Consider the following 25825-nt stretch of genomic DNA (forward strand, 5'->3'; position numbering starts at 1 on the left):
AGCCTGAAGCTTTACCAGTAAACCGGCTGTGCTGTGCCAGGGAGAAAAGACGTGCACAGAGACGTGAACAGAGTCAAGCACTGTACTGGGGCGAAAAAGTTGCGAGTTTGCGCACTTACTCTGACTCTTTTTTCTCCTTAAATCCTTGCTTTTGATTACTAAGCCTAGTACATAGATCACCCAATTAAAAACACTCTCAGAGACTGCAGGGAAAATTCGTTTTTGTGGAAACTGGGGATCAGAGTGGGGAGAAACGATCAGAAAACCAGCTCTGGGGCAGTCCATATCCCCAAACCAGTATCAAGTGCAGCAGGGAAAACAAATTCTAAATACTGGGTAGAGAGGACTTATAGCCCCATATGTCAATACAGAAACACTGCCACCCAGTGGTTGAATCACAAACTGACTCTCGTGTAAATACAACCACAGGCAGGCTGAGTAACAAAGAAATACTGCTTACTTGAAAACAAGACTGTGGCTTACGACACAGAGGCGCTATGGAATGCAGGGAACTTCAATACTGTCCTGACTACCTGACAGGAACAGGTGTGTCAAAAAGAACAGTTGAGAAAGTGAATGACCTTCACTACTGCACATTTTTTTTATCTTTGACTTAAGAAACCATTTTTTTATTTTTTTCCTCACTTGATTTTACCTAATTATTATGTTTTTATTTTTAATCAGTATTATTACTACTATTATTTTATCTTTTTTAAGTTTCATTTATTTTCTCTGTTTTATTTTATTTTGGGATTACATTCTACATTCTATTTTCATTTTTCCTTTAGCATCATTTTACTCTATCTCAACTTTACCTTTATGCCAACACTCTCTTCCTCACTTTTTCCCTTTTGTTGTCCTGTTTCTCTTACCCTATTCCTACTTTAGATTTTCCATATTCCTTCTTTTTACCCCGTTAAAAATTCATCCTACTTATATACATAATTTCTGATCCCTTGCTCCAAGTCCATACACACTTCTCTCTTCTCTTTCTTCACTATCCAATTTTTTTCTCTCTTCCCTTTTTTTGTTTTTGTTGTTGTTGTTTTATTTATGTTTTTTGTTTTATTTTATTTTGTTTTGCCATTTTTTCTCTTTCCTATTGTTGTTGTTTGATTGTTGATTAGATTGGGTTTTGTTTGTTTGTTTGTGTGATTGTTTCCCCCTTTTTTTGCTTCTGTTTTTCCTCTCCTCGCTTGTTATTAGTTGTTTTTGTAGTTTGCATTCATATCTGGGTGTACATTGTTTGCATTTATTTGGATTGCTCTATTGCTGTTCTATTGGAGTTTTCTCCCCATATAAATAGTTTTCCCCCTTCTTTTTCATTCTCTTTCTTTTATCTCTAATTTTTTTCCCTTTCTCAGTATCATTTTTGCACTCTTTTTTTTTTTTTTATCCCCGAATGCTCTTTTCTCTGGTGGTCACCTTTATTTGCAGATATTAGTATCGTGAATACATTTGTGTTCAATGCCTTGTGTGTTGTGCTTTGTTGTGTTGTATTTTGTGTCTTTAAGTCAACACAGGAGAGAGAGATCTACATAACCAGACACCCAGAGAGGAGAGATCATGGGGAGACAAAGAAACAGCCCACATACGAAAGAAAAGGAGGCATCACTAGAAAAGGAAGTAAATGAAATGGAGGCAAGCAATATGTCAGAGAAAGAATTCAGAGAAATGGTCATAAGGTCACTGAAAATGTTGGAAGACAAATTCAACAATATGTGTAAGAACCAAGAGGAAATGAAGAAGAACCAAGAAGAAATGAAAAATGACATCACTGCAATAAAGAACTCAATAGAAAGTGTCAACAGTAGCCTAGAGGAAGTGGAGGACCACATCAGTGAGCTAGAAGACAAAGTTTGAAAGAATACCCAAGCAGAGCAGCATTTAGAAAAAAAAAGGCTTAAAAAGCAAGAGGAGAGCCTAAGGGAACTTTGGGACAACATGAAATGAAACAACCTCCGCATAATAGGGGTTCCAGAAGGAGAGGAAACTGAGCAAGGTATAGAAAACCTGTTAGAAGCAATAATGACAGAAAACTTCCCTCATATAGGGAAGAAAAAACTCACACAGGTCCAAAAAGCTCAGAGAGTCCCAAACAAAATGAAACCCAAAAGACCGATGCCAAGGCACATTATAATTAAATTGGCAAACACCAATGACAAAGTAAGAATCTTAAAAACGGCCAGATAGAGACAAAAAGTTACCTACAAAGGATCCCCCATCAAACTAGTGACTGATTTCTCAACAGAAACACATCAGGCCAGAAGGGAATAGAATGAAATATACAAAGTCATGCAAAGCAAGGGTCTGAATCCAAGAATACTGTACCCAGCAAGGCTATCAATCAAAATTGAACGTGAAATCAGGAGCTTCACAGACAAAAAAGGACTAAGGGAGTTTATCACCACCAAACCATCAATGCAAGAAAAACTAAAGGGTCTGGTGTAAAAAGAAGAAATAGGAAGTAAAGAAGGAACACGGGCATAAAGAATAAATATGGAGACAAACAAGTACCTATCAATAATAACTTTAAATGTAAATGGATTAAATGCCCCAATCAAAAGACATAGGGTAGCTGAATAGATAAGAAAACATGACCCAATGCCCTAGCCAGTTTGGCTCAGTGGATAGAGCATTAGCCTGAGGACTCAAAGGTCCCGGGTTTGATTCTGGTGAGGGGCACATGCCTGAGTAGTGGGCTCGATCCCCAGTGTGGGGCGTGCGGGAGGCAGCTGATCAATGATTTTCTTCATTGATGTTTCTATCTTTCTCTCCCTCTCCCTTCCTCTCTGAAATCAATAAAAATATTTTTTTTAAAAAAAAGAAAGAAAACATGACCCATATATCTGCTGTCTACAGGAAACACACCTCAGAAAAAAGGATTCACACAAACTGATGGTGAAGGGATGGAAAAAGGTATTTCATAAGCTGGGGTAGCAATACTTATGTCTGAGAAATTAGATCTCAAAGTGAAGGACATAACAAGAGATGAAGAAGGCCACTTCATAACACTAAAGGGTGCAATCCAACAAGAAGATATAACTCTGGTAAACATATACGCACCCAATACAGGAACACCAAATACATAAAAAAAAAAAACTTCTGGAGGATATCAAGGGAGAAATTGACAACAATACAGTCATAGCAGGGGACTTTAATACCCCTCTAACACCACTGGACAAATCCTCTAAAGAAAAAATCAGCAAAGAAATATCAATCCTAAATGACACACTAGACCAGATGGAATTGGGAATTGACATCTTCAGAACATTGCACCCCAAAGCCACAGAATATACATTCTTCTCAAGTGCACATGGGTCATTTTCAAAGATAGACCATATGTTGGGACACAGGCAAAGTCTATTCAAATTCAAGAAAATAGAAATCATACCAAGCATCTTCTCAGATCACAGTGGCATAAAATTAGAAATCAACTACAATAAAAACAATCAAAAAAAGCAAACACCTAGAGGTTAAATAGCATGCTATTATACAATGACTGGGTTACCAGAGAGATCAAGGAAGAAATAAAAAATAACAATGAAAACACAACAATCTAAAATCTATGGGACACAGTGAAAGCAGTCTTGAGAGGGAAGTTCATAGCTCTACAAGCCTACTGCAAAAAAAAAACAAGAAACAATGGTAATAAATTACCTAATCCTACAATTCAAAGAGTTAGAAAGGCAGCAACAAGAAAAGCCCAGTGTAAGCAGAAGGAAGGAAATAATAAAGATCAGAGCAGAGATAAATGAAATAGAGACACACAAAAAATACATAAGGTCAACAAAACCAAGAGCTGGTTCTTTGAAAGGATAAACAAGACTGATGAACCTCTAGCCAGGCTCACCAAGAAACGAAGAGAGAGGACCCATATAAACAAAATCAGAAATGAAAGAGGCAAAATAGCAACCAATCCCACAGAAATACAAACGCTTATGAAAAAATACTATGAAAAACTCTATTCCAACAAAATGGACAACCTAGATGAAATGGACATATTCCTAGAAAAGTACAAGCTCCCAAAACTCAACCAAGAAGAATCAAAAAGCCTGAATAGGCCAATAACTACCGAAGAAATTGAAACAGTGATCAAAATCTTCCAGCAAACAAAAGCCCTGGTTCCTCTGGTTTTACAGGGGAGTTCTACGAAGCATTCAAAGAAGAACTAAAACCTATCCTCCTCAGACTATTCCCAAAAAATTCAAGAGGAAGGCACACTTCCAACCTCTTTCTATGAAGCCAGAATTACCCTAATCCCAAAACCAGATAAAGACACCACACAAAAAGAGAACTATAGGCCAATATCCTTGATGAACATAGATGCTAAAATCCTCAACAAAATTCTAACAAATTGGATTCAGCAATACATTAGAAAGATCATGCACCATGACCAAGTGGGATTTATACCGGGAATGCAAGGATGGTACAATATCTGCAAATCAATAAATGTGATACATCACATAAACAAACTGAGAGATAAAAATCACATAATCATATCAATTGATGCAGAAAAAGCATTTGACAAAATCCAACACCCTTTCTTGATAAAAACACTCAGCAGAGTATAGAGGGATCATAGCTCAACATAATAAAAGCCCTATATGACAAACCTACAGCCAACATCATACTCAATGGACAAAAACTAAACTCATTTCCCCTAAGAACAGGAACAAGACAAGGATTCCCACTTTCAACACTGCTGTTTGACATAGTACTAGAAATACTAGCCATAGCGATCAGACAAGAAGAAGAAATAAAAGGCATCCAAATTGGAAAAGAAGTAAAACTGCCCTTATTCGCAGATGACATACTATACATAGAAAACCCCAAAGATTCCATCAAAAAACTACTAGACCTAATAAATGAATTTGGCAATGTAGCAGGATATAAAATTAACACCCAGAAATCTATGGCCTTTTTATACACCAATAATAAACTCACAGAAAGAGAAATGAAAAACAATCCCATTTACCATTGCACACAAAAAATTAAGATACCTAGGAATAAACCTAACTAAGGATGTAAAAGACCTGTACTCGGAAAACTACAGAACATTGAAAAAAGAGATAGAGGAAGACATAAACAAATGGAAGTACATACCATGTTCATGGATTTGTAGAATCAACATCATTAAAATGTCCATGCTACCTAAAGCAATGTATAGATTCAATGCAATACCTATTAAAATATCAATGGCATATTTCAGAGATCTAGAACAAACTCTACAAAAATTCATCTGGAATTTAAAAAGACCCTGAATAGCAACAGCTATCCTGAGAAAGAAGAACAAAGTTGGAGGGATCACAACACCAGACATCAAGCTATATTACCAAGCCACAGTTCTCAAAACTGCCTGGTACTGGCACAAGAACAGACAAATAGACCAATGGAACAGAATTGAGAATCCTGAAATTGACCCAAGCCATTATATTCAATTAATATTTGACAAAGGAGACAAGAGCATACAATGGAGTCAAAACAGTCTCTTTAATAAATGGTGCTGGGAAATTTGGTCAGATACATGCAAAAAAATGAAACTAGATCACCAGCTTACACCATACACAGAAACAAACTCAAAATGGCTAAAGGACTTGAATGTAAGATGGTAAATCATAAAAATCCTACAATACTCCATAGGCAGTTGATTTGTTAATGATAGCAAAATTGCAGACATATGTCGTAGCAATATCTTTACAGATACAGATCCTAGGGCAAGAGAGACTAAGAAGAAAATAAACAAATGGGACTATATCAAAATAAAAAGCCTCTGCATAGCAAAAGAAACCATCAAAAAAACAGGAAAGCTCACTGCATGGGAGAACATATTTGCCAATGTTATCTTTGATAAGGGTTTACTCTCCAACATTTAGAGGGAACTCATACAACTTAACAAAAGGAAGATAAACAATCCAATCAAAAATGGGCAAAGGATCTAATAGACACTTTTCGAAAGAGGACATTCAGAAAACCAAGAGACATGAAAGCATGCTCAAAGTCACTAATCATCCGAGAGATGCAAATCAAAACAACAATGAGGTACCACCTCACACCTGTCTGAATGGCTATCATTAACAAATCAACAAACAAGTGCTGGAGATGATGCGGAGAAAAAGGAACCCTCCTTCACTGTTGGTGGTAATGCAGACTGGTGCAGCCATTGTGGAAAACAGTATGGCGTTTCCTCAAAAATTTAAAAATGGAACTGCCATTTGACCCAGTAATACCACTTCTAGGAATATATCCTAAGAAAACAGAAACACCAATCAAAAAAGATATATGCACCCCTATGTTCATAGCAGCACAATTTACCATAGCTAACATTTGGAAACAGCCTAAATGCCCATCAGCAGATGAGTGGGTTAGAAAACTATGGTACATCTACAAAATGAAATACTACGCTGCTATAAAAAAGAAGGAATTCTTACCATTTGCAGCAGCATGGATGAAACTGGAAGCATTATGCTAAGTAAAATAAGCCAGTCAGTGAAAGGAAAATACCACATGATCTCGCTCATTTATGGATAATAAAGAACATTATAACCTGATGAACAAAAAGATAGATACAGAAGCAGAGAAGCACTGAACAGACTGTCAAATTACAGCGGAAGGCTGCAGAGGGTTGGCGGAGGGGTGGTAGGAGATCAACCAAAGGACTTGTATGCATGCATATAAGCATAACCAATGGATGCAAGACACTGGGGGATGGGGTGAGGGAATGTGCCGGGGTGGGGGTAGGGGAGGCCAGGGGAAGGTCAATGGGGAAGAAAAGGAGACATATGTACTATTATTTACAATACTTTAAACAATAAAATAAAATTTTTTTAAAAAATGTATTAATCTTAAATTCATTTTAAATGTTTTTGGTGAGATCTGAAATATTGATCTAATATGTGCCCCTAAATAAACAGCTGTCCCAGTGCTATTTATTGCCAAAGGACCCCATAATGACCCACTCAATCCCAGGTGTGCTCGGCCCTGTTCCTGATGTTGCTGCTCAGCTCCCATGACCTACTCACTCCAGCGCCAGGGCCACACTGCTTCAGAGTCCTTTCTACTTGACAGAGCAAGTCCCCTTCCTATATTCTTTTTAACCGTTTCCTGATTTGTTTGCATATTTCTTTTTAGATAAAATTTAGAATAGTTTTTGTTTCCCCAAAATCCTGTTATGATTTTTATTTCAAATAAGTAAATTTTATATTAATCCAGGAGAATGTGTGCCTTTGCCATATTTTATCTTTCTATCTAGAAATTAGTAAGTCCATCCACTTATGATTAAATGGAGAAATGGAGCATTGGAAGGCCCTGGGCAATTCCTGTTAACATCTTAATGCTTTAGAGTGTTTTGTTGATGTTACACTTTGTATTTCCACCTGATGATTGTTTACATACATATGTATTTATAATAGTAATGGGCCATGTATACTGAGTGCCCACCACATGCCAACTCTTTATGTTAAGCACTTTTTTACTTAATTTTATCCTTACAACTCATTTTGCACGTGAAAAGAGCAAGCCTTAAAGAACTCAGCTAACATGACTGAAGCTTCAATGCAAGTGGCAGTGCCATTCTTCTCACTAAATTGTTGTTGTTGTTAATTCTCACCCAAGGATAAGTTTCTATTGATTTTTAGAGAGGATGGAAGGGAGAGGGAGAGACAGAGAGAGAAACATCCATGTGAGAGAGAAACATCTACTGGTTGCCTACTGCACTTGCCCAGACCAGGGCCAAGGATCTAGCCTGCAACCAAGGTATATACCCTTATTGGAATCAAACCCAAGACCCTTCAGTCCACTGGCTCCCAGCTATTACTGGCTAACAGCTCTGTCTCTTTCTCTCACTCTGGCTGCTCTAATTTAATTGAGAACATCTAGAAATTTTTTCTGGTCACTAGTATAAAGAACCTTATGAAGTCATTGAAGTCTCATGTCCACATACAACCACTGAAAAAGCATCTGATCCAAAATGCAACAGGCTAGTTAGATACCTCCACGCTGGGGCCCTGAACCACACTCCCCAGAACCACCTGGATGTGGAAATTGGCAGGTGTTAGAAAGGGAGAAATAGATGTCATGTCCACCACAGGCCATTGTCAAATAAAATGTCAACTTCTGGTTTCCACTCTGACATATAAAGAGCTTGGAAGTCCTTACTTTCATCCTTATAATAAATAAATTAAAAAAGTGAACAATCCAAAAACAGGAACTCTTTTTAAATCCATCACATCATTGAAGTCACATGACTATGAAATTAGCCTTTGCTGCTGCAAACCACTGAGATTTAGGGCTCTGTTAGCACAATACAACCTAGCCTGTCATCCAGATAAGATGGAAAACATCTTTTCCCCTCAAAGTGAGACACAAGATCAAAAAGCATATGAGAAGACAGATTTGACCACATCAAAATGTAATGCATCTCCTTGGCAAAACACACATCAAATGGAGACAAATGGCAAGCTAGAGAAACCATTTGCAAGTTACATGGCAAAAAGCTGATATTCATAACAATTGAGATTTCCTAACAACCCAATGGAAAAGAGGGCAAAAGCCCTCCAACTGAAATTCCAAAACAAGAAATAAACCAAAAAGTATGTGAAAAGATATCCAACTGCAGTTTACAGAATGAAAAATTCAAATGAAAATATTGCTCTCTCTCACCCTGGACAGGGAGTCATCCCATACACCAAAAGGTGGCAGGTTTGATTCCTGGTCAGGACACATACCTAGGTTGTGGGTTCTGAAAATGTTCTGGAACTAGAGAGTGTTTATGATGTTATATAACAGTTGTGAAAAATTGTGAATGTGAGAAACCAAGATGGCAGCATAGGTAAACACCTAAACTGCTGACTCGCACAACAATTTCAAAACCAGAACTAAAAGACAAAACGGACATCATCCAGAATCACAGGAAGGCTGGCTGAGTGGAAATTCTACAACTAGAAGGAAAGAGAAAAGCACACTGAGACTCAGAGGAGCTGCAGGAGGCAGAGGTACTGAGACACGTGCGGAGGGGACTGGCAACTGAGTGCACAGCTGGCTTTCTCAAACGGGAGGGAGACAAAAGCTCCTGACTGTGCTGAACTCCAGTTCTGGGTGAGACTCTGGGGACCCAGACTCATACGGGGTGAAACTGGATTGTCAGGAAAGAGAAAAGCACACTGAGACTCAGAGGAACTGCAGAAGGCAGAGGTACTGAGGCGCGCATGCGGAGAGGGCGGGCAACTGAATACGCAGCTGGCTTTCTCAAGTGGGAGGGAGACAAAAGCTCCTGACTGCACTGAACTCCAGTTCTGGGCGAGACTCTGGGGACCCAGATTCATTAGGGGAGAAACTGGACTGTCTGGCAGCAAGTGGAACTCGAGGACGGCTTTCTCTCAGAGGTGCTTGCAGCAATTACCACGGGACACTGAGACACAGGGGCCTATTATGGTAGGGCTAATGGGAAACCAATGGTGTCTGCTCCACCCTGAGACTCCGCACCATCCAAGTTGAGCACAGAGGCTTTTGCAAGTCTTGTCTCATAAGGGTGTCTCCAGCACAGAAGTTCTCCCAGCCTAGACACAGCTGATCCTCACAGCCAATTGGCCTGGAGGTCAATTCCTCCCAGTGATACCAACAACAATCAAGGCTTAACTACAAGACTGAGCACACAGCCCACAAAGGAGTGCACCAAGAGTGTCTACCTCAGGTAACTGGGGAGGCTGAGCCACTGGGCCCTATAGGACACCTAGCACACAAAGCCACTCTATCAACTCAGGGAAGCAGCCAAAATGCGGAGACAAAGAAACAGGTCACAAATGAAAGAAATGGAGGAAGGCAAATGACTGGATATAGAGTTCAAAACCACGCTTATAAGGTTTTTCAAGAATTTTCTAGAAAAGGCCGATAAATTTAGTGAGACCCTCCAGGATATGAAAAAGGACCAACTAGAAATTAAACGTACACTGACTGAAATAAAAAATATTATACAGAGATCTAATAGCAGACTAGAGGATCGCAAGAATCAAGTCAAAGATTTGAAATACAAAGAAGCAAAAAACACTCAACCAGAAAAGCAAAAAAAAAAAGAATCCAAAAAGTTGAAGATAGTGTAAGAAGCCTCTGCGACAACTTCAAGCATACCAACATCAGAATTATGGGGGTGCCAGAAGAAGAGAGAGAGCAAGATACTGAAAACCTATTGGAAGAAATAATGACAGAAAACTTCCCCGACCTGGTGAAAGAAATAGACTTACAAGTCCAGGAAGCGCACAGAACCCCAAGCAAAAGGAATCCAAAGAGGACCACACCAAGACACATCATAATTAAAATGCCAAGAGCAAAAGACAAAGAGAGAATATTAAAAGCAGCAAGAGAAAAACAGTTAGTTACCTATAAGGGAGCACCCATAGGACTGTCAGCTGATTTCTCAACAGAAACTATGCAGGCCAGACGGGAGTGGCAAGAAATATTCAAAGTGATGAATAGCAAGAACCTACAACCAAGACTACTCTACCCAGCAAAGCTATCATTCAGAATTGAAGGGCAGATAAAGAGCTTCACAGATAAGAAAAAGCTAAAGGAGTTCATCACCACCAAACCAGTATTATATGAAATGCTGAAAGGTATTCTTAAAGAAGAGGAAGAAGAAAAAAGTAAAGAGAAAAATTATGAACAACAAATACATATCTATCAACAAGGGAACCTAAAATTCAAGTGAATTAAAAATCTGAGGAACAGAATAAACTGGTGAATATAATAGAATCAGGGGCATAGAAAGGGAGTGGACTGACAATTCTTGCGGGGAAAGGGGTGTGGGGGGTGGGAGAAGAGACTGGACAAAAATCGTACACCTATGGATGAGGACAGTGGGGGGGCGGGTAGGGTAGAGATTGGGTGGGAACCAGGTGGAGGGGAGCTATGGGGGAAAAAAGAGGAACTATTGTAATAATCTGAACAACAAAGATTTATTAAATTAAAAAAATGTGAATGTGCTTGACGTTAAAATTTACACTTTAAAGGATAATAAAATTAAAATTTATATAATTTAAATTTATTTTTAATATAGTCTTATTAAATTTTATTTTAAATACATTTTATTTTACTCAATAGTTTAAGAAAAATACACTAAAATTCTAAGTATGTGTAAGATAAACACAGACATTTTTTATATTGCTACTATCAGGGAGGGGAAGCCCCCTCTTCCGTGGCAGCTGACACACGCTAAGGCTCTGGACCTGGGACCACAGGCCTCACAGGCCTGAGGCAAGTAGCTCACAAACTGCAGATGGTTCCACATCTGGAAGTTCAGGGACAGCTGTGCCTGGAGCCTGCTCTGGCTCTGGAGAGAGCACTCCAGAGTTTCCTCCTTAGGTGTTTCTTGATCTTGCTCAGGAGCTGCTTCTGTAGATCCAGGAAGAGAACATGTTACACCATGACTGACTTTTGTGTGCCTTCCAAGGAAGGGAACCTCCCATCTCCATCACTGAAGTCTCAGTTCAAGACCCCACCCCAGGAGGTCCTCCAGACTGCAGGCCCCGGGCACTGACCTGAGCGACTCTGTGCTCCTGCCTAAACCCAGCCCCTGGGAGCTCTTCTCTGTGTGGCCCAGCCACATGCCCTCCCCCTCAACCACACCACTCTCCCCTTCTCTGTCTTGGCCTCAGTGAGCTCAGGTGCTCCAGCTGTGAATGGAGATGCTGGGCCTGGTTTAGCAGGTCTGGGGCTAGAAAGTTGGCTCTATGGAGGCCAAAAGCATCATCAGGCTTGGAAATTCTGGAGGTGCTGGTCCAGCCAGATGCCAGGATGCAGGAGATGGCCCTAGGGAGGGAGAGAGGTGGGCAGCAGAGTCTGGAGCCTGGCCTTTCCTTCCACACGGCCCTCCCAGAGCACCACTCAGAAAGCCTGGGGTCCTGTGCCTGCTGCTCCTGCCCATCCAGAAGCCAGACCTACTCCTTGTCCACCTTCAACCTGGCAGTCCTGGCAGACACGCGCCTGGTCACCCAGGAGGGGCTCGCAGAAAGCCCTCCTACTGACAGCTCTGGATCAATGAGGGAACCACCTGGCCCCTTCTTCAGGGGAACCTGACAAGCTCTCTCAGTGTCCCTTTCCCTCCCACGACCCTCCCACCCAAATATCAACTCCATTAGGACAGGGAAGACTGGTGTCCACCATGTTCATGTCACTCATTGGCACACAGTAGGTCCTCCAGAAATATCTGGCCAATGAGCAAACAAATGGACTCCGTCTCCATCGCTGGGTTCCCAGGGCCTTCCTATCACTCAGACTTTGGCTCCTGCACCTACATGCTGCCCAATTCACTAGCTGCCCTGTGTGGTGCTTGGCCTCCCACTTAAACTCAACTCCCACAGGGTGGGGTACACCTGCCAAGCTGCCATTGAGGAAATTCTACCAGATTAGTGAACAGGATCCCTCGTTAGGGGTGCAGGCAGGGCTGGGGTTAGGAGCAGAAGGGTATGAATTTTCTGAGGGTCTGACTCTCTCACTGACCTCCCCACTCACCCACACCACCCAAATCCACATGCACAACTCTCTGACTCCTGTCCTTTTTTCTAGGAGAAGCCCTCAGACCTGTGCCCTCTTGCAGCAATCCCACCAGGTGTGAGATACAGGGTTTTGCCAGCATCTTGAACTCACAGTCCCCATACTCCCCTCACAGCTCTGATCCAAAGCCTACTCACATTTTCTGCTGGTCCAGAGGTCCTCCTTCCTCTTCACAATACAGCAAGAAGTACCATAGGTAGCAGAGGCCAGGAGGACGTCACATCAACTGTCCTGTGGACATTACGAGCCTGTGCAGCCTAGTGTGACTGAATCGCTCCTGACTAGAAGGAAAATCTGGAGTGCAGGCTTGGGGTCTACTCTGTGCACTGGATTATGGTCAGTACCTAGAGATGTGTCTGTACTGGGCAGGGCTTCTGATATATTTGCTGAACGAATGAGCCCAAACCAGCCCCATCTCAGATAGCTGGGTGACCCTGGGGCCCCACTGCTCACCCCTGGGGTTTCTGCTCTGGCTTCACCCAAGACAGGGACCCTTAATGGAATCTCTGATCTCTTTATGACATGAGAAAAGAGCTTAGCCCAAGGCCCTGAGGAGAATCACAAATTTGGCAGAGGCTTCCTCAACAGGAAGAGAAAATGACCAATTGGCTCAACCACAGGCACTCTGGCACACCTCTCCACTCTCCAGACACCCAGAGAGCACTTTCCCAGGAGGACCCCACTGAGTCTCTACAATAACCTGATTGGGCCTCCATTTCCCCATGTTCAGAGGAACAAACACTCAGAGAGATGCAATGACCTGAAGACTCACAGCAAACAGGTGGCTGTGGAGGGGGAGAGGGAGGGGCTCACTTGGTAAATAGTTGGTCCCACATCATTTGGGTGGTAGCAAATGCTCTATATAATAACACAGAAAGGTGGGGAGAAAAGTGGGGTCCCTGCCCAGGAAGGTGGGCACACCTGGTATTTGGACAGTTTGTCTAGTCAGTGTGCCTGGGTGGTCGGTACCATACTGGTCTTTTTATTTTTCTTTTATGTTTTGCCTTGTGAGGATGGAGTTTATTGGACACCACGAGAGGGTGGTGCTGAGGCCACTTGGCTGGTTGGCAGCTGGGGCCCAGGGCTGGGCTGACCGGCCTCCATGCTCTGTGAGGATGCCCCCAATGGGAGGCCAGTCCTTGGCCTCTGCCACCCAGCGCTGAGTTGGGCACATACTGAAGCTGACTCCCCGGGGAGCAGAGTCCTGGCTTCCAGGAAGGGCAGGTCCTGATGGTGAGAACCTTTCTCAATGGGGATTTTGGGGTCCTGAGGCCACAGCTTCAATGATTCTCCAGCTGAACACTGTCTGCCTGACCTCCCACTCACCAGAGCATTCTGGGTAATAAGCCGAGCAGTTGGGGGCTCCCTGTGGGGTCCACAACGTTAGTTTCCAGGTTGTGAGCACATTCACACTGAAAAGCTTACGCTTTGTATTTCCAGGGTCTGTCTCTGTACTAAACTGAAATGTGAGCAGAAAAGCAGTTGGTCCTTCTGGGCTTGGCCAGGGCAGGGGGAAGGGTAGGGGGAAGGGTAGGGGGAAGGGTAGGGGACGGGCAGGCTAGAAGGTGGAATTGGAGCATCCGAAGATGCAGGTGGGGAAGTGCTTGATGTGACAGCTTCACGTTGCTCCACTCCACGCCATCGACGAGGACCCACAGTATGTTCTGCAGATGCTTGGCCCTGCAGAGTGGGTGGCTGATGCCCTCCAGGCACTGGCTTTGGTACTTCTCATCCCTGTCCTTGGTTTTCTTGGGAAAACACATCACCTTGTTATTGTTCTCCTTGGTGACCACTGTCATGGACATGGTGGGCGTGGCTACAGCCTCACCCTTGCTGGGCAGCCTGCTGACCTGGAGAGACTGGAAGGTGCACTTGAGGGTGTGGTTGGTGGTAGCCTGGTCTTTGTTCTCAGAGTCTCTCTTTCTGTCTGTGGCGGGGCTGCTGTCCAGGAATCCTTCTGCAGCCCCGTTAGCTCAGGGCCAACACCCTGGCTGGAGGAGGACACGCCTCCACTCACAGACGAGGAGCAGAATAGTGTTGGTGGGCCTCCTTGTTTGCCGCAGACCTGTATGGCAGGCTGGACGACAGCACCCTAGAGCCACGGGAGCCACATAATCTCCGTCTCCTGATGTGACCCAGAATGGTCCCACTATTCCAAGTTCCACCAACACCATGAAGGGAATAATGTTCAAGGACTTCTCATTGGGGCTCTTCCATTTGTAGGTGAGTATGGCCTCCATGATGGGCAGTTAGTGGACACAATTGGCCCCCATAATGTACTGTGTGATTCTCAAAAGGATATATAGTGTGTCCTGCACAGCCCTCTGGGCCTCCTTGTAGAACAGGTCCTGCCTGGGCAGGGCCTGAAAGAAGTTGTTGTAGCAGATTTCCACGGAGCCCAGGTACCTGGCCACAGGATGGGAAACCAGCAGGGTGACCAGGAAGTGCATGTAGCCCAGCCAGGAGGGCAGGTTGTAGGTCAGCAGCTCCAGGAAGACCTGCAGCACAGCGCTGAAGTAATGCTGTGCCCCTGCCACCAGGATCTTCACAGGCTTCGGGCCAGATGCTGAGCCTCCATAGCACCATCTCTGTAACCTCCAGATGATGGTGCTGAAGGACTCCTGGACCTCAGCCTTGGAGCAAGTGTTGCAGCACGTGTTGCTACAGGACTCAGATGGTAACTGCCCCTGCCAGTCAGAGGCATTGAGGAGGAGGATGTTCTCAGGCAGCTGATTGTCAGAGATGAGGATGCAGTTCAGCTGGTCATACATTGTCATCCTGGGGATCTGCAGCTGGCTCGGCGGGTCTGGACAGTGCTTGTTGTCCAGGCTGTTGACCAGCTTGTTGTGTGGCTGTGCCACCTGTCCCTCCTTCAGGGATGTGCTCCAGCCCCAACTGCTCACCTGCTGCCCATGGGATCTGGGGGAGGGGATGAGGAGAGACTCGGTCTTTGTGATGCACCTGCTGGTTTCTAGCAGCTCATCTCCGTCACATGGGTTGGATTTGGAGGCTCCTTCTGGCTGTGGGCACTGTGGATGTTCTAGATCTCCCTCTGAGAGCTGGGGTGAGACAGGTCTTCCAAGAATGGCCTGAGGTAGTGCTTCAGGGTACTGAGGAGACTATCATAGGCCACTGTCACTGGGGTTCTCTAGTGAGTCATACAGCAGATCCAGGTCCTCGTCCACCTCGGTGATGTGCTCCGAAGACTCCTGCTCCAGGTTCAATTCTTTCTCCCACATTTGCACCCTGCGCAGCCACGCCCCAACTTTCTTGTTGGCATCTTCTTTCCTGGTCATGAATGGCGTTCTTATTACTCCTTGGAGCTGCTTTTTGGGCTCCCCAAAGTAGAAGTCCTCCTCCTCTTGGTCCTGCCCATGCCTGGGATCATGGCTGGCCTGCTGCTCAGAGTAATGAACTCTGCACTTGGCTTTGGGGCCGGCCTGCCAGGTGCTGTCCTCGGGTTTGATGAGCTGGCTGGACAAGGAGGAGAAGCTGACCTCAGCCACATGGGCAGATGTCTCTGTGATGGTGCTATGGAGGCTCAGCATCTGGCCACCCTGGAGAGGTCGCAGCATCAACTCAGCCATGTCGATGGTGCCCATGGCAAGCGTCTTGTATCCCAGAATGGTCTGGTTTTTAAGGCGCTGCTTCTGCTGCAGCATGATCTGTAACTTGTTGCCTTCTCTCTTTAAGAAGTGGGGGTACTAGAAACCAAGATGGCGGCATAGGTAAGCACCTAAACTGCTGCCCCGCAGAACAATTTCAAAACTACAACTAAAAGAACAGACACCATCCAGAACCACAGGAAAGCTGGCTGAGTGGAAATTCTACAACTAGAAGGAAAGAGGAAATCTCACGGAGAAGGAGTAGCAAAGAGCTGAGGTACAGAGACACACGCGCAGAGAGAAAGGGCAGAGGAGTGCCTGGCTGGCTTTCTCTGGCGGGAGGGGGAAAGAAGCCCCCGACTGCACTGAACCCCAGTTCCAACTGCACTGAACCTCAGTTCCAGGCAAAACCCTGTGGACCCAGGTTCATACAGGGGGAGTTTGGACTGTCAGGTAGAGAGAAAGGCACACGGAGACTCGGAGACTCAGGGGAGCCGCGGCGGCAGGGGTCTGGAGGCACGAGTGTGCACAAAGACTGACTGCGGAGGTTGCTGCAGGCATTCCCTAGCAGAAGGGAGTCGGAAGCTCCTGACGGCACTGAACCCCAGTTCCAACTGCACTGAACCGCAGTTCTGGGCGAGCCGCTGGTGATGCACGCTCTTATGGGGGAAATCTGGACTGTAAGGCGGAAACTCGGGAACTGCAGAAGGCAGAGGTCTGGAGTCTCGCGCGCAAGGGCAGGGTTGACGGAAAGCCAAGGCTGTCTGCTCCGCCCTGAGGCTCCACCCCTTCCAAGGTGAGCACAGAGGCTTTTGCAATCTGGCAAGGCTAATCCTATAAGGCTGTCTCCAGCAACGAAAATCTCCCAGTGTAGACACAGCTGATCCTCACAGCCAACTGGCCTGCAGGTCAATTCCTCCCAGTGATACCAACAACAATCAAGACTTAACTACAACAAGGCTGTACACACAGTCCACAAAGGGGTGCACCAAGAGTGTCCACCTCAGGTTAACTGGGGAGGCCGACCCACTGGGCCATATAGGAAACCTAGCACACAACTCAGGGAAGCAGTGAAAAATGGGGAGACGAAGAAACAGATCACAAACGAAAGAAATGGAGGAAAACAAACGACTGGATATAGAATTCAAAACCACGGTTATAAGGTTTTTCAAGAATATCCTAGAAAAGGCCGATAAATATAACGAGACCCTCAAAGATATGAAAAAGGACCAACTAGAAATTAAACATACACTGACTGAAATAAAAAATATTATACAGAGACACAACAGCAGACTAGAGGAACACAAGAATCAAGTCAAAGATTTGAAATACAAAGAAGCAAAAAACACTCAACCGGAAAAGCAAAAAAAAAAAAAAGAAAAAAGAATCCAAAAAGTTGAAGATAGTGTAAGAAGCCTCTGTGACAACTTCAAGCATACCAACATCAGAATTATGGGGGTGCCAGAAGAAGAGAGAGAGCAAGATACTGAAAACCTATTGGAAGAAATAATGACAGAAAAGTTCCCCGACCTGGTGAAAGAAATAGACTTACAAGTCCAGGAAGCACACAGAACCCCAAGCAAAAGGAATCCAAAGAGGACCACACCAAGACACATCATAATTAAAATGCCAAGGGCAAAGACAAAGAGAGAATATTAAAAGCAGCAAGAGAAAAAGTTAGTTACCTACAAGGGAGCACCCATAGGACTGTCAGCTGATTTCTCAACAGAAACTATGCAGGCCAGACGGGAGTGGCAAGAAATATTCAAAGTGATGAATAGCAAGAACCTACAACCAAGACTACTCTACCCAGCAAAGCTATTATTCAGAATGGAAGGTCGGATAAAGAGCTTCACAGATAAGAAAAAGCTAAAGGAGTTCATCACCACCAAACCAGTATTATATGAAATGCTGAAAGGTATTCTTAAAGAAGAGGAAGAAGAAAAAAGTAAAGAGAAAAATTATGAACAACAAATATATATCTATCAACAAGGGAACCTAAAATTCAAGTGAATTAAAAATCTGAGGAACAGAATAAACTGGTGAATATAATATAATCAGGGGCATAGAAAGGGAGTGGACTGATAATTCTCAGGGGGAAAGGGGTATGGAGGGTGCAGGAAGAGACTGGACAAAAATCGTACACCTATGGATGAGGACAGTGTGGGGGGAGGTAAAGGCAAAGGGTGGGGTGGGAACCGGGTGGAGGGAAGCTATGGCGGGAAAAAGGAGAAACAATTGTAATAATCTGAACAATAAAGATTTATTAAATTTAAAAAAAAAAGTGGGGGTACTGCAGGGAGAAGGTCAGCGCCAGGTCGGTCTTCACTTGACCACTGGGGGGCAGCAGAATCTCGTCAGACCTCAAGATGCTCTTGGAGCCCTGCATCTTCACACTTATCACCACAGCACTGAGCTCCTTCGCCAGCTCCTTGTAGATCAGCGGCTTGGTTAAGGTGAGGCTGCACAGCCTGGGCACACACGTGGGGCTGGAGCAGTCCACCTCCCAGGTAGCAAAGATGTTCATCGGTACCTGTGTGCTGAGTGCGGCGGGCACGCTGTCCAGGCCTGCAGCTGCAGGCCCCATAGAGGACTTACTTCCACCCTGTGTTGGGACAGAGGGGGCACATGCCATCAGAGGCAGCTCATAAACTGCCAGGAGCACTGGGGGCTGCAGCTCAGACCAAACCCCAAGCACTCAGTGATTGGTAGCAAGAGGTGGGGCAGGAGTGATCGCGGGGACCACATGCTAACCTGGCAGCCTTGCAAACTCAGAGACCTAAAGTGACCACAAAGGATGGTCTGAAATTAAAGTTTTTTTTAAACTAAAAGCAGCGTATGGTGGGTAGTCATGTCCTAGGCTGTCATCTTCCCTGACAAAGGTCAATCTTTACCTTAACTGAACCTGCGTATTGTCTTTTTGAATCTATAGCAACATACACTGAGTGGCCAGATTATTATGCTCTCTGAATGCATAATAATCTGGCCACTCAGTGTATATCCTATATAATAAAAGGCTAATATGAAAATTGTCCCTTCGACCAGGGGTTCGACCAGCAGGTAGGCCGGCCAACCGCCCATGTCCCCTCCCCCTGGCCAGGATGGCCGGACCCCACCCATGCACAAATTCATGCACTGGGCCTCTAATACACACACATACACATACACACACACACACACACACACTCTCTCTCTCTCTGAGTGGCCAGATTATTATGCGTTCAGAGATCATAAGAATCTGGCCACTCAGTGTATTTTTGTAATGTCAAAGTAATTTTCCTTCTTTCAGAATCCTCAAAGCACAGGCATCACTCTGCAAAGACCACAAATCCGCTCATTGTTATTGAGTTCATTGTGGACTGTTAACTATCCCGCACACACCTATGTAAAAGAAGTATGTGTCTCATTTTACCTTTTCTCCAATCGCAGAGATTCCCTGCTTTAATTTCTCCTGCCTCCCTAATCTATTACCAATGGATTTCATGGAACTCACACATACTCTTTTGATTGTAATGTATTAAAAAAGGTACAAAGCTGCCATTCTCTGAAGCATTATTATCTCATTCGGTTGAGATTTTGCTTCACTGCAATTGTCTACACTTTGGCTCAAAGAAACTCAGAAAAATTCTTCGCAGGTTTTCATGTTTTCTACATTGACAACAGAAAAGGTTCTTGGCGGGCAAAGTAGATTTGGAGGTGAGTTATGATGAGACACATTAGTATCTTAATCATTTTCTTAGCAGAGGATGGACAGCACCTCCCTGTGTTAACCCTGGGATTTCTGACAGTACACCCCATTCTAAGATGAGCACGCAGAGGCTTTTCCTGGAGTGGGAGGTTCTGCATATCAGAACAAATGGGATGTTCAGGACAGCACCATTGACATGGCAGCAGAAGGGGATCATTTCAGGTCCCACAGCAGTGAAGAGATGGATCGCCAGCCCTGATAATGGGTCCCCCTTGTTGTGTAGCCCAGGGAGGCCCCAGCTCCTAACCTGGAGGGGCCACAGAGATGTGGTCCTCGGGGCAGCAAATGGCAAAGCAACAGACTTGGAACCTTGAGCCCCATGTCCTTTTGGGAAAAGCATCCTACTAATCACGACGATATGTAAGAGTGGGAGAAGGTGTGCAAGGATTGTCAGGCCAACATGGGCACTTGGACATGGATATTAAAAGGGAAAGTCTGTACAAAAATGCAAAAATACTCTTGACTGAGCATGAAGTGAAATGGTACAAAGTCTCTCCTCTGATGTTCCTAAAACTTTGTGGGCAGTGACTTTGCATCTGATCTGAAAGGGGCTGGACTGTGAGAGTGGGTTGCGGGGAGAATATGGGCCCCAGATTCCTTTGGAAATTGGACTCTAGGAGGGATCTCCAGGGAGTAGCACGGCAGCCTCGAGAACCCAGGGCTCCCCCTTTGACTGCATGGGGTCCTGGAGTCTGGGTCAACTAGGCACCTACACTCACTCTGAAGCCGTGCTGCATGCTTGTGGATGGATGGGACACCTGTGCCTCCTGCAGGGGCTCGGGGGTGAGGACCCCATATGTCAGCTCTGGTCCATTCTCCTGTGCAGAGCTCTGTAAAGACAGTTCCCAGTCATCAGGGGGAAAGCCTCAGAGCCCTGTTTTGCTGGTTCTGTGACCCCTGTGACCCTCCACTCCAGTCACACACACCATTATCCACTCTGACCTCCACTGGGGAGGAAAAGACATGACAACCTGAGGGCCTAGGATTCCCGTTGTCACAGATAAGGGACCCCTAGGGTTGCACATCTCCCAACTGCCTGCCCTGTCCTGGGGTGTAATCACAACAGGACCTCTAAGTTATTCACTGCCTCGAAAGCAGTTTCTGCCCCAGGGTTTTCCTCTTCCCACCACATGAAGGGGAGGGGATGTGGGCCTCACAGGGATGGCCCACAGAGGTGGCTGGACTGGCCTGCATGGGTCTAACCCAGGCCACCTTGTGTTACCTTAGGCCATATTTTTGAAAATGGCCAGATACGTTGGGGACGAGGGTTGAAACAACGTCTATGCCATCTGGAAAAGCCCTCACTGCAGAGTCTCCGGAAGCAAGAGCACTAATCACTGGGAACACAGCAAGAGAACATCTTGCACTGGCAAATGCCTCTTGGCAAGTGAGCTGGCAGTTGGGTGGTTGCTAGAATGTGGGTGCCTGGTTATATGGTTCCAAGTTCTATTGGGAAGTGACCTCAGTTCCTGGGATTGTTTTCCCTGAGTCCCCTCATCTAATGACAGTTACACAAATAGCCCTGTGGGCTTCTGACTGGGGACCCCTCTTGTCCATGAAACACCATATCTGTACACAGTGGCACCAACATTCCCCACTCCCAGCACCCTAGAAGCTCTGGGTGCAGCCAGGGTCCCAGAGTTGAGGAAGCAAACCTGGGTTCACACTCATCCCCTCATTCTTACTTCCTTTTAAGTCATTATGCCTGTCTCTCCTGCCTGCACAATGGGTTATGCAGCAAGTGCTTCTTAGGGATGTCCAGGCTCATGGGGGGTAGTAGCTGTAAAGTAGGAGGAGGACTGTCACAAGACAATAGTTTCTCCAATCTCTTTTTCCTTCATGTTGTCACCTCCTCTGTGTCTGCTTTTCTTCTAATACCACCCAAGGTCACTATATCTAGTGTGTGTGTGTGTGTGTGTGTGTGTGTGTGTGTGTGTGTGTGTACATGCCTTCCAGGGGTCTTAACCAGCATCTAGAAGGGTTAGAAGTGTTCAGGAATCTGAAGAAGGGCTACGTGTAAATTATTAAAGAGTCCAAAGATGAAACATAAATTTTGGAAGGCATTTTGGGGAGCCAGAGGATACTTAGCTAAAGAAACCAAGTCCTCCTGTCTCTCTGGACCCCTTGCTTTTTATTAACACAAATTATCCTAAAACAAGGTAGATATACATATCAAAGGCAAGGTTTAGTATACAGAATCCATTGTCAGATTGGAGGAACTGCCTACAGCTGTTCAGGTGTTTGGGCAGCAGGAGGCAATAACATGTAGATTGAAATGCTCTCAGCTGTCTGGCAGAAAGCAATCATTTATGCATCCTTTTCAGATTTGGGGAAATGCCCTTAGCCATTTCCAACAGACAATAATATGTATTTTCCAGCCCTTGCTGAAGGCTCAAGGTCCACCAACCTTTTGATGAACTTCTTGCATTTATGACCTGCTGGAATTAGCTTCCAGCACATGCCAGTGCTCCCTTTCTGGATCCCATAACAAAAAGGCCACAAAATAGGGAGGAACAGATAAGAGCTTCCCAATATGTCAGGATTTCTAATTTCCAGACCAACCCTGTGGGAGAGGTGGGAGCCTTGGCCTGGAAGGTCTGAACGTTCCTGAACTCTGAACTCTGTATGTATGTACATTGGGCAGTATCTGCCTCTCTGTGGTTCTAGTTACCCAAATATCCAATGAGGGTGTGATTCAGAACTGCATAAGCTCAGCATAAAGGGGGCCTGGCTCCCTCCACCCTGGTTGGGTTGTGGACAGAAATGCACCTGCATGGTTCCAGATCTGGGTTCTTTTTCAGACAAATACTGGCTTAATGCCTATCTAGGCTGCTGAACACTCACCATTTCCCACATACCATCTCCATGTCTGTACACAATTCCACCAGCACAGCCTTTTCCAGAGCCCCTGAGAAAACCTGGATGCACCTAAGACCCCAACTTTGAGGACAAACAGCTGGGTTTATCTTGGGCTCTGCATTCTGACTGTCTGTGATTCTGGGCAAGGCATGGACCTCTAAGGTCACCAGTTCTCTCCTCAGTGACTCCCCATGGTCTTCACCTTTCTCATGTGGTGTGAATGTGTGCCCTCCCCTTAAGTGTGGATGTCATTAGTGACTCTATAGAAGAGGCAAAGGGATCCAAGATGACCTTCATGATCTAAAAGGGTAATATGCTAATTAGACTGGATGGACCAGACATCTTCTGGACGTCCTTCCAGACAAAGTCATGGTGGTGGGGGCCAAGACAGAGGCGGTTAGGGGCAATCAGGCCAGCAGGGGAGAGCAGTTAGGGGCAATCAGGCCGGCAGGGGAGAGCAGTTTGGGGCAATCAGGCAGGCAGGCAGAGGTGGTTAGGGGCGATCAGGCAGGCAGGCAGAGGCAGTTAGGGGTGATCAGGCAGGCAGGGGAGCAGTTAGAGGCATCAGGCAGGCAGAGTGGTTAGGGGATATCAGGCAGGCAGGCAGAGGGGTTAGGGGTGATCAGGCAGGCAGGAAGAGTGGTTAGGGGCAATCAGGCAGGTAGGCAGGTAAGTGGTTAGGAGCCAGAGGTCCCAGATTGTGAGAGGGATGTCTGGCATTGGAGAGGGTGCAGGCCGGGCTGAGGAACACCCCCCAACCGGTGCATGAATTTTGTGCACTGGGCCTCTAGTTTGGTTATAAAAGTCAGTGCCTGGCCCAGCCAGAGTGACTCAGTTGGTTGAGTGTCATCCTGGGCACCAAAAGGTTGCTGGTTTGATTCCATCGCAGGGCACATACCTGGGCTATGAGTTTGATCCCTGGTTTGGGTGGGTACAAGAGACAACTAATCGATGCTGCTCTCTTGCATCAATGTTTCTCTCTCTGTCCCTTTTCCTTCCTCTCTCTATAAAATAAATTTTTAAAAAATGTTAAATGTCAGTGCCTATGCACTTGTTCAAGCCTCTGTGCTATGAATTGCTATCTGGAGAGACCCATATGGCCTAGAAATAAAAGAAACCAACAGCTAGAGAGGAAGTCAGGCCTTCCATCCAAACTGAATCCCAAAAACCCTCCAAGGGAGCTCAGACCCTCACTGACACAGATCCTGCCTGACTTGAGACCACAGTAGTCCCAGTTGAGCCGTGCGGGATTCCTCATCATAGACATGTGAGCTAATAAGTGTGTGTTGGTTAAGTCTCCAGTGTGGGGTAACACTGGCACACAGCAGATCACTAGTATAGTCATCCCAAAACAGGCCCTAGCCCTGCCCTCCCTCCCTCCCTCCCTCCCTTATCTCCTCCCAGTTCCCTCCAGTCACCGCATCCATCTTTCTAACCTCCTCTCTATCCAGACACTTTCTGCCTCCAAGTGTCTGCACAGTTGTGCCTTCTGCCAGGCTAAATACACCTGAGTTTGGGCAGGACTGGCTCCTTCTGGTCCTGCTGCTGGGAAGACAAATGCCCAGTGCAGCCTTTCAGCCCCTCACCCAGAAGCCTCCAGCCCTCCTCACAGCACCTGCTCCCTTTCCACACAGCCTCTACTCTTTCCTTCCACATGTTTTTGTTTTCGTGGTTGTGTCCACCTTCCCTGCAGCCTGTGAGCTCCTAGAGGGCAGGGCCCTGATGGTTTTTCCACATGGACCCAGTTTGAGTGCTCAGGGCACAGTTGCTGAGTGAACAGATAAGCAGATCCATCCACCACAGATCAGCTCAGTTCTTAGAGCCAAATTGACTTTGTCATTTTAAATGGACTAGATGGATAACCATGTAAGTTCATCCTGTAGTTTAATCCTCTCATAGGTGGATTAATTTATGCTGAGTTATGGAAAAATCCCCCAAAATTCCCATTGCATGTCACTATATGTTTTCCCACATACAAGTGCTGGCAGGTGTTCAGATTAGAGAGACGAATCCTTCTGTGGTCTCTCAGGAACCCAGAGTTCTTCCCTCATGGGCCTTCTTCATTCCTAGGGCGTCACCCCCATGTGCTTCCATCACCTGAGGGGACAGGTCACAGAGAAATGCATGCTGGGGGATTGTATCCTCCAGGTCTGCCATAGCGCACCTCAGTCCCTGTTCTCTACCACTGGCAACAGCAGCTCATAAGGCAGCAAGGGGGTCTCGGAAGTGCCATCCTGCTATGCACCCCAAGTCAGGTGAGTGAATTTTGATGGACAATTAAAGTTCTCTGACACCATGAGGATCTCATTTAGAATTATGGTGCTATTCACGTCTTTACCGAGTGTTCACAGTACGCCAAGCGCTGTGCTTAGAGCTGGACAGAGATCTGATTGAGCATCATCTTGGCTAGGAACCAGCTTGCGATCTAAAGGAGGTAAGACATAACATGAAGTGCCAGCATTTTAAGGGAAAAGAATGCAGTGAGCATGCTCTGGAGGGATAATGAATGATTATACATTTGGAGCTACCTGGAGCTCATAGCAGTCGAACTGGACTTTAGGAGACAAACGGATGTGGTTGGCCAAGAGGTCGGCAGCAGGTCAGTTATGAACAATGTATCATAAGAAGTGCTATGCAGCTGTGCAATCATAGTTGCAAAATTATTAAAGGGCAGCGATAATATTCATGTTAAATGAACAGTGAGTGGGAATAAAGGGTGACCCCATATTAGGAATAACTGTGTTTACATGTAGATGAAAGATACAAATAGCTTGAGGGGTAGTGTTCCAATCATCTAAACTGTTTATTGTTTAATCAGAAGGATTCAATCAACATGCTTTGGTTTTATGTACTATTTTTTCAACTGGCCATATGGGAGGGTGATGTATACCCATTATCCCCACAATTCTCTGCCCCTGCCCTCAAGTCCAGGGGCTGGGACCTTGTCTGGCTTTTCTGTCCTGGAACCCAGGGCCTGACTCAGGAGCTCAATGCAGACTTCCTGAAATACCAGACCTGGGAAAAAGTCTGTGTCTTCCTAGTGTGACATGACAGGACAATGACTTCT

The 25825-nt window shown here is 45.3% G+C and overlaps 1 protein-coding gene across 1 annotated transcript in view; it reads right to left on the reverse strand.

Moving 5' to 3' along the window:
- The window catches only part of LOC308252614 (phosphofurin acidic cluster sorting protein 2-like), a gene marked incomplete at both ends in the record, with an annotated part of 39837 nt that extends 14922 nt beyond the window's left edge, over nt 1–24915 (reverse strand). The window contains 4 exon segments of the mRNA XM_080677393.1: nt 18446–18447; nt 18450–18756; nt 20619–20729; nt 24856–24915. Coding sequence (XP_080533519.1) covers nt 18446–18447; nt 18450–18756; nt 20619–20729; nt 24856–24915 — 480 coding nt within the window.
- Nucleotides 24916–25825: the final 910 nt, after the last annotated feature.

The sequence above is a fragment of the Plecotus auritus genome, assembly GCF_963455305.1.
Source record: "Plecotus auritus genome assembly, chromosome: 7".
In the NCBI taxonomy this organism is placed as follows: Eukaryota; Metazoa; Chordata; class Mammalia; order Chiroptera; family Vespertilionidae; genus Plecotus; species Plecotus auritus.